At 40.1% G+C, this 9617-nt stretch overlaps 2 protein-coding genes across 2 annotated transcripts; one reads left to right on the top strand and one right to left on the bottom strand.

Moving 5' to 3' along the window:
* Positions 1-245: 245 nt before the first annotated feature.
* B-gluc1 (beta-1,3-glucan recognition protein 1) lies at positions 246-3513 on the bottom strand. Its single transcript, XM_078188831.1, has 8 exons — positions 3347-3513; positions 2273-2500; positions 1755-1969; positions 1504-1640; positions 1263-1429; positions 801-1126; positions 505-606; positions 246-439 (listed from the first exon to the last, which is right to left on the bottom strand). The coding sequence occupies exons 1-8, from the start codon at positions 3477-3479 to the stop codon at positions 338-340; spliced, it is 1410 nt and encodes a 469-aa protein (XP_078044957.1). The 5' UTR covers positions 3480-3513; the 3' UTR covers positions 246-337.
* A 526-nt stretch (positions 3514-4039) lies between these two features.
* Mad1 (Mitotic arrest-deficient 1) lies at positions 4040-7408 on the top strand. Its single transcript, XM_078189302.1, has 7 exons — positions 4040-4317; positions 4410-4667; positions 5072-5302; positions 5373-5809; positions 5884-6336; positions 6397-6701; positions 6770-7408. The coding sequence occupies exons 2-7, from the start codon at positions 4410-4412 to the stop codon at positions 7120-7122; spliced, it is 2037 nt and encodes a 678-aa protein (XP_078045428.1). The 5' UTR covers positions 4040-4317; the 3' UTR covers positions 7123-7408.
* Positions 7409-9617: the final 2209 nt, after the last annotated feature.

The following is a 9617-nucleotide window of genomic DNA, read 5'->3' as shown; positions in this document are numbered from 1 at the left end:
TATAAATGGAGTATACATGCTCTCAGTAAGAGTCGAGCATAGGAACTTAAATTGTGTTAGTAAGAATCGACCATAGGAAATTAAACTTCGTTAGTCAGAATCGAGTATAGGAGCTTAAACTTCGTTAGTAAGAATCGACTATAGGAAATTAAACTTCGTTAGTAAGAATCGAGCATAGGAGCTTAAACTTCGTTAGTAAGAATCGGGTATAGGAATTACAGCTAGCGAATCCCATCGAGATTAGCATAATAATATTCTATAATTCTACAATGCGTTTTTTTTATTTCTGCAAAATGAGAATGCAGTCTTATATACTTTATGAACCGGAGAACAATGGCTACAGTGCGTATACTTTAATATAGTCTATCGACAAGCCTTTGTCTACTTGTCCCCAATTTGCCAGCCACAGATGGTCACTCGTGTAGAAGTCATATAACACCTGTAATGGAAATCATTAGATAACATTCTACATGTTAATTTAATAGTAAAAACAATTTCGAGTACCTTCACGGCTTTGTTTCTCCATGGTTTCAGATAGCTGCCGCTTCTGCATCCGTCGGGGAAAAGGCTGAATCCTCCAACCCCCACACCCAAGTTGATGTAAACCTATAATAAATTAACAACATTCTATAATACAACTGATTAATAATTAATAAACTTTAAGAATGATCTTAATTAATATCTTAGTTTATAATCTAGCATTCTATGTAAGCCTATTCTGTGTAATATTAAAAATAATTAATCTTATTAAAATGTTAGTATTAACCATGTTTCAACAAAGTTAAAGAAATAAAAATTACCGGAACGTCGAACATCGATGGGACTTGCTGTTCCCCATAGTCTGCACCGTCTACTCTAAGAATGACACGCTCGCGTTTCCATTCAATCTCGTACACGTGATAATCGTCGGACCACGACGAGCCCGATACCTTTGTCGGCAGGTTCAATCGGTTGTCTTGCAGATTATAATTTTCCAGAACAGTTAAATATGCGCCGCCTTGAAGTAATTTACTGCCTATGTCTTTCCCCTCGGTTGTCACGAGTAATGGATTGCCGAACGATTGAGCGATCACGAAGCTGCAGAAAGACGTACCGTTCGACGATGCACCGTTCTCCAGAGTGATCACTGCAACGAAATAGGAGACAACGGAGTGAACGAGGATAATATATATATATACATAATGTATATATAATCTAGGATATAATAATACATAATATAGGATATAATATTATATAATATATAGGATACTATATTACCATACCTGGATATATCCAATCGCCGCTGGGCAATTTAGCGCGTACCTGAACCTTTCCATACAGAAAATTGAAAGATGGTTTGCTATTCACCCGTCCTGAAATTACAGGCGGCAAAATGCTCCAGCCACGTGCGACTCGTGAGCAATCCGAGCTATCAATCTCCGCCGTACATCTAAAACATCGAGAAAACACTGCAGTCGACTAACAAAAATAACTATTATCACACTAACAACAAAGCGATTTTACTTATCCAGTCGCAGAGTCCCCTCTTGCACGAACGTCAAGCCGTATTTCTGTTTAACGAGAGTCGGTTTAATGTACAAATTACCATCTCGAACGTGAACGTTCTCTTCATCGTTCTTGTACACGACGAACTCGAAGTTCTAAAACATATGTTTCGTTTTTTTAATAAAAAGAACTGCAAACAATGTCAGGTTATATAAAAGAGTGCAAACAATGTCTTCGGAAACCGGTTACCATGCGTCGCTCTTACTTACCGGAGCTGTCGAGAAACGTTCGACAATCTTCCAACGATTCGTGTCGAGCCTATCGAAGTTCTCCTCGAAGATTAATTGACCCGCGCAGACATTGTTGCGTGTTAATTTCTGGGTTGCTTGGTCACGTGTGTATACTTTTGTATCGGAGGTTTGTTTGCACGAGCCGTCGCCGCGATGTGGAGGACCGGCTATTGTTCCATTGGCATTGTAGAATTCTAAAAACACATCGTTTCGTTTTTATAGATCAGCAGCGCCATTTATGAATTATTTGGAATAATTTATAATATCTGGAACGTATTAATAATCATTTGCTGCTCGATAAATACAAAGGTTCAAGGCTCTAAAGTTTATTCTTTGAAGAAATGATTTGTAGCTTGCTTTTTAGTATACTATTTTTCTAGAAATCAGAATCGAAGAAAATTTAATTGGAAAAATAATTGATTTTATAGTTACTATATCACTTATGTCTTTCGCGATGCTTTCTGCAAATGGTTTGCCATTTTTAAAAGAAATCGAACCTGTAACTTCGTGCTGTTGGTCGAGCAGATTATAACCCAGACCATTGTACACCACGTGCACCCACATATAAATAATATCTCCAACTTTCAGCCTGGTGCTGCGGTCCTGGTAAACCCAGCGGCCATTTCTCGGCTTGATGATGTCAACGGCGATGGCCCCTGCTTCGAGACTGTAGAAATCGTCGTTGAATTTCACGTGATAGGCAACCAAACTGATTCCGTCCTCGTCTAAGGAAAAGATCCCGTGTTATTATTTCTTTCAGATATGTTCGATAATGTTTTATGCAACATCCAGTTTTGTTTACGCCTTTATGCGGAGATTAGAGATTGCGAAATATCTTAAATCTAGAAACTGATACTAATGAGACCTATCGTCTGAGATACAGCGTCCTGTCGAGAGATGAAACACAATTCGCAAGCAAGTTTTTTAATACTGAATGAATTGAAATTTTTTTTCTGACACACTTTTGTTCATTTCTAATGAGTAATTGACAATTAATCATTGATAAAAAATAATTAACAGTTAATAAAAAGTAATTGCATGCTATTCATTACTTGGCTATGGATAAATATAATTTTGTGGCACGTTTTCGAAATATTTCGGACACTAGGATATAATTTTTATCACTTTCCACACTCATCATACATGTAGGTATCTATTGTATTGTGTAGATGATGATGCGCAGAGGCATCGCTCGCTGATACAACGTCATAATTAAACCTTGTACTGATCCAAGGCTGCAAACGCTTTTTTAGCTTCTTTTCTTTTCCTTGAGCGACGCATTCATGAAAGCAGGGATTCCCGCTCTGAGTAATTGAGCACTAAACTGTCTATTTATAAATATTATCATGAATGGTTTAAAAAACTGATCAGTTTAATTACCACTGCAATCATTTTACTATCATTGTTATTATAATATTAAGCAGACTAAAATCGATATAAAAATTGACACTAGTTTCGTTAAGCGTTATTGCAAATCGTGGTAAAACTGATTTATGTTCCTATCTAATTCACAGCGTTTTGTTAAAGTCTGTCAATAATTGATAATCAATTTCAATTGAATTTTAACTCACGTGGAATAGAAATTCGTAGTCCTGACGGAGCAAGTGGTTCAACGGTCGGCGTCGGAGGAACATATTGGCCGCAGATTCTGTCGAACAAAAATATTGAAAGAACGACAATAAACTGGCTGATGTGAACACGCATGACGATCGCGTGTGCTGTCTTCGTTAACCGGGATGATACTGACACTTTCGAAGCCGGCGCTATTTATTATACCACGCGGGTTTTTTTCAGATGTATATCTCGGTATGATGACATTACGAACTTTCTATTTATAGATTTGTGCATATATAGATTTCTGATAAATATTTCGTTTGTCAAATTTAACGGGAAACTATAGATTACTGTTTAAAAGTTGACAGATTAATTGGCGTAAGTTCATTCATACAACATTCGTAAATCGGAAGTCTAGTGTTCTGTATTTCGCCTTTACATGTTTCATACCGCGTCAAGTTAACGTTATATAAATTTTTTAAATTTTAGATCTGTCATTTGCAAACGAACTCGCGCCAAGTTGGAAAAACTTGATCGTTCCACCGTCGACAGCGCTGAGATAGACTGTTCGTATCCTAAGCTTGTGTTCCCAGCTTTTAGCAGTGTCGGTATTTCAGAACAGGCAACAGGAAACGGCACACGTTATCCGGTCTACTCTGATATCTTGTCTTTGCTTCTACATAAAAACTAATCTGTGCTTCTATTGTTGAAACTTTAGCGGGATTATGCATTTACGCATGTATCGTGCCGCTACAGAATGGTGTTAGTACAATACTCCGGTCGCAGTAATGACAATAAAAGATTTTAGCTCACGAAATCACGAGCAAAGTACTTACGCAAGTGAAGCAAGATTGCAATTGCAGTCATCAACGTAACAAAGTGTAGTATATAGAGATTATAACCACATGGTCCGACGTGTGTTTGTATACAATCGAGCGTCTTTCACATCTTCACATTTTTATAATAATTGTATAAACTATCTTTCAAAGTAAGTTCAATTGGTAATCAAGTTACATATTACACAATCTTTTACGTATACATTTTTCTTGATTTTGTGTGTATATAATAAATTTGTTTCAGATGGATGACAAAGATCCGACCAGTGTGATCAAAATGATCAAGGATTTAAGATCAGCTTCGGAGTCTTATCGTAAAAGCAATAGTGGTCTGTCATTAAGAATGTCAGGAACTGCATTCATGTCCCTTGGTGATTATGATGCTTGTACTAGCTCGCCGAAGAGACCTAAACTCGATGATTCTGCCAATAGTACTTCGAGCAGGAGCGAAACAGAAATAGCTCCAGGCAGTCCTTGGGAATGGAGACGGCTGAGGGGAGAGGTAATATATGTGTATATATCTATTTCATTTTGGCCTCGTGGCTCAAAAATTCACTTGGTTTATATTTTTACATAGTCCTTAACATACTGTTACACTACTCATTTCTGCACAAATACTCATTCTTTTGCACCACCCTAATTTATTCCATCTACTTTCTATTACACACTTCTACCAACAATCTTTCCTTCGTATTTTGTCATCCTGATTCCCACTTTGATATTTAGCCCTCCCATCTTCATTTCTTCCAGCACGACATAGCCTGGAGTCGATCTATCCAATTTTATACACTACTTTATATATTTAATTTGGATTACGGGAGCGGTAATATATTTTCGTTAATACATTGAGTACTGTATTTAAACTCTGTATAAAACCTGTATGTAGAATGGATCCGTCTTTTCTAGGTATTATCATTAAAAACGAGACTTTCCCATCAAGAATCCGCCGTGCAGCAGCTCCACAAAATACGTCGGCAAATGGAGGAGGTCTTTGAGAAAGAGAAAGGTATTTTAGAGATGCAGGTGGAGCAGGAAAAGCAGACTATCAAACAGTTAGAAGTACGGCTCGATATCGCGCGTAGAACGAACCAGGAATCACGGGATGCCCAAGCTGCCGCGGAAAAAGAACTATTTCAGGTTTGGCAAACTTCGACTACTTTTAATCGCGTACTAATGATAATGATTTTTCATGGTATCTATTTCGCAGGTGAAAACAAATTTGGAGCAAAAGGTGATCGCGTTGATGAACGAAAACGCGAAATTGAAGGATGAGTTTAATCAGTCCTCGTCGCAAGAGACTTCGACAGTCTTGAAAGAAGTTAACGAGAATTCGGACTCGCAATATAAATTAGATGCATCTCAAGCAAGAATATCACAGTTAGAGGAGAAATTGAAAGAGTACCAGACCAAGCAGCAGGAACTGGAATTGCAGAATGTAGAGCTTCAAAGTCTTAAGATCAAGAATGAGAAGCTCGAGTCCGAGAAGGCGCTATGGGAAGAAGGAAAGATGTTGACTGCGAGGGCAGCGAAAGCGGGCGAGTTGGAGAGAGAGCTTAACGCAGCGAAGGAGACCATTAACACGCTAAGAGAATCCGTTAGGGGAAAACTGCTGCTAGAGGAACAAATGGCGAGCGTGATGAAAAGGTATTGCTTTAAACCTCGTTCTTTCCATTTTTGTCGGATTTATTATACCAATCAATGTCTTTACGATTTCATAGACTAGAACATACCGAGAAAGTAGAGCAGCAAGTAGCATTGTTGGAAGCTAAGAAAAGTGAATTGTCTTCACGTCTATCCGAATACGAATCAATTGGAATCACTGGCGGGCCATGCGCGTTAAAACGCGAATTGAATCGTTTGCAACAAGCCGAATTGGTCTTAAAATCGGAAGAAGGTCAGCTGAGGTCGCGATTGGACGCCGCTTTACGGGAAAATCACAGTCTAGAAAAGCTTTACGAGGAATCGAAGAAATTGGCCACGGACGTAACGGTCTCGAAGGAGAGATTGAATAAACTCGTGAGCAGATTGCAGAAGAAAACGATCCTTGTCACGAGGGAACGCGATAGTTACAGACAGCAACTGGATTTGTATGAAAAGGAGATCACCGTGGATAGCAACAACGCGATAACCGAACGAATCCCCGCTCTGGAGCGCACCATTGACGCTTACAGGTATGCTCTCGTTACGATAAATAATTAATTTTCTACTTCTACCAAGTTATACGATTGCAGAGAATTAGTTGCCAAATTGGAATCTGACCTCCTGGCAGTGGAGGGTCACAACCAACTGGACGAATGCAATAAATTACGGAAAGAGATCGACCGATTGAAAGGTGAATTGGAGCATCGCGCGTTGAAAGGCGACTTCAACTGCAACGCGAGAGTGTTGCATTTCGCAATGAATCCGGCCGCCATTGCCGAAAAGCAGGCGGAAGAGAAGCAGATGGCGTTGATACGAGAAGTCGAAGAGCTAAGGGCCAAAGTCGCGCTAGGCGGGGCCTCGACAACAGCGCCAACCTCCTCCCTCCAGACGCAGGGTAACTTTATTTTTTTTTCTTATTTCGATTTTATACGGATTTCACTTGCAACGTTTAAAAATCTCCAGAAATAGCGGAGCTCAAGCAGACCCACGAGATCAAGATAGCCCGGCTAAAGGACGCCTTTAAGGCTTCGTCTCAAGAATATCGGCAGGCCTGCTACCAACTGTTTGGTTGGCGAGTAGACAGGACGAAGGAGGGTCGCTACAAATTGTCTAGTCAGTACGCCGAGACCCCCGAAGACTTCCTCTTCTTCCACATCGGCGAAGACGGCGTCGATCTGCTGGAGACCGCCTTCTCCGCGACTCTGGGGATTTTGGTCGAGCAGCACCTGCAGCGTCAACACAGCGTCCCCATGTTTCTCAACGCCGTTCAAACGGACTTGTACAATCAGCAAACCATGACGAACGTGATGAGCTAATCGCCTATAACTCAGAAACACATTCTCGTTCCTTATATCTGATGGGAAGCTTAGAGCACAACGTACGCCATAGTAGCTGCTCAGATTTATATGTGATCGTCTTTTCTATCATTCAAACGCGTTAACGAGAGTTCATCGTCTTAGTGCACGGGTGACTCGGTGATCGTGCGTTTTAGATTTAAGAAAGTAATCGTCGCAATGAACTCAAAGCCACTTCTTAATATGTATTCTCTTCTTGTCTTTGGTAATCAATAAACTGCCATACCGTCTCCCGCCTAATATTCTTTCCCCTTTGCCGCTTGACGCATCCAGCGCGAGGTTCTACTGTTAATTAGCGCGCTCGCAGGATGTACATAGACTGCAGCCTAATTTCGCGTCGTTGCACAGACAAGGCCGAACCGTTACGCCCTCCTTTCCGCGTTAGTTGCCCCTTTCGAATCAAACACCATGCTCAACGAAGCGATGCTAATTCGGGAACTGCACTATCGTTACTCGCTTTACTTATTACGGAAGCCAACAGAAACAGCCAGCGAAATTATTTGTAATAACGCGGTTACGCCGGCGTTCCGGATCAACCATAACACGGTTTTACCACCTCGCCAGTCCTAATATGCAATTGCAAGATAATATTAATTTTTCAAGGTTCGTCTGAAATTATTTAATACTCCCCGAGTTTAAAGAATTGAGAGAAACAAATTAACATAAGTAAACCCTATGGTATATTAAAGATAATTTACTTTTAAGTGTAAATTAACAGAAAAATTTCTTAATTTTTGTGATACAGATTTTAATTCTTGTATTATAGAAAAATAAATATTGCTTGACGTTCTTTAAAAAAAGATCTTGACTTTTTAACTGTTATAAGAAGCTGAAGATAATTATCGAAGCTACGTTCTGCTCTCTGGTTAAATTATCAGCGCGGAAGGTTTAACAAATATATTCTTCAAAGCGTACAAGTTTCCTGCCAAAAATCTAAACGGGGTTTTCGACGCGGCTTTGATTAAACAAATTCCTTCTGCCTCGATCTCCCCTTTGGAAGTGTATACGGATGTGTTCCATAGAGAAAACAATAATTCTTGGAAAATGGGTAAATTCTCAAAGAGCCCGACGGTGAAGCACGGAGGGAAACAGAGCGCTCCGTGTCCGTGTAGGTTAACAAAGCGATTCTTTCGAGGGAGTTCGGAGTTCCGTGTGCTGATGAAATTGGACGCAAGATTAACGCCGTCTATCTTGGCCCTCGGCCTTCTCCTGCTGGGTACAGAGGAAGTTGAAGTTCCTCTGAGAAACCCCTATGTTTATTGTGCAGGACGATACTGTTTCCTGCGCTGTGCGCGCGCGAATCTTCGCCATGGTCAAACATTGGCATTTCGGAGGCGACAGCGTTAATCGCGGAAGGGTAAGAAAAATTGTGTGCGTACTTTTTCAGTCGTGGCTTATATCAACAGGAAGAATATTAATTAAAAATAGTTCAGCTGATTTGATACACCATGGTATTTAAAGTTACGTTTCCGTGATCCATCGATTTGCCTTTGTCCATTTTTTAATTCTTTTTCGCTTTCTGAAGATAAAACGAAATTAAATCTACAAAGAAGTTGAAACGTATTACTGTAAATATAAGGTTATTATTCTCTGTTTTATTAGACGAAGTAAATTATTTTCAGTTATTAATTGGAATTATCTTTGTGTAGTAAAAATTAGAATTTATTTAGAATTAAAAGAGCAAGAATCAATTATATATTATAATATACAAATGACGAAGTTTCGTCGTTTCTTTAAGCAGAAATCTAATTTTATTCTCTTGTCATCAATATTTAAACGTTCGAGTAGGCCATAATAAATATAAAATTCCTTTTTCTTTTAAGAAATTAGTGAGATCGAAAAAATTCTACAATAATTACAGCAATGGTAAAGAAAATGGCGCGGCAAGGGGTTAATCGCGGTCTCAAATCATTCCGCCTCGTGTTTCACGTTATCCGAAGAAATCCAGGATTTTTTAAGCAACCTCTAATCTTGGCGCATTATTTTCGGCACGCAGTGTCCGAACGAAATCCCGTAGACCCGACGTAGTCTAGAGTTACTCAACGCTCACAGCTGATGCGGCTTGTCCTTATTTCCTTAATATTCGAGCTCCCGGAGGCCCCTTTCTTTTTCCTTTTCCCTCCCCCCGAATACTTTCGAGCGTAATACCCCACGGGATTATTCTACAATTTTCCCTTGGCCGCGGCCGCCTTTCCGGCGAGGGTTGTCGCCGCCGCGAGGACGTAGAGGCGCGGCGGCGAAATTAAAAGCATCGAAAGCACAGCGAATAGAGAAGGTAATCCCGGGCCTCGTCTTAATTAGATCACACGGACGTAAACGCGACGCACGGGAACCAAGCTCTGATCGCCGATTCTTTCTCGCCATTTTTCCTTTTACATCTCGCGTCGTTCAAGTTCCAACGCGTCGAACGCGTCCTCTTCATTCGCGGCTACGGCACTGTAAAATGCAATGCAAAT

This window comes from Augochlora pura, chromosome 2, assembly GCF_028453695.1.
Source record: "Augochlora pura isolate Apur16 chromosome 2, APUR_v2.2.1, whole genome shotgun sequence".
NCBI classification, from domain to species: Eukaryota; Metazoa; Arthropoda; class Insecta; order Hymenoptera; family Halictidae; genus Augochlora; species Augochlora pura.
Note: the sequence above shows the minus strand (reverse complement) of the source record. Positions and strands in the feature narration are given on the sequence as shown.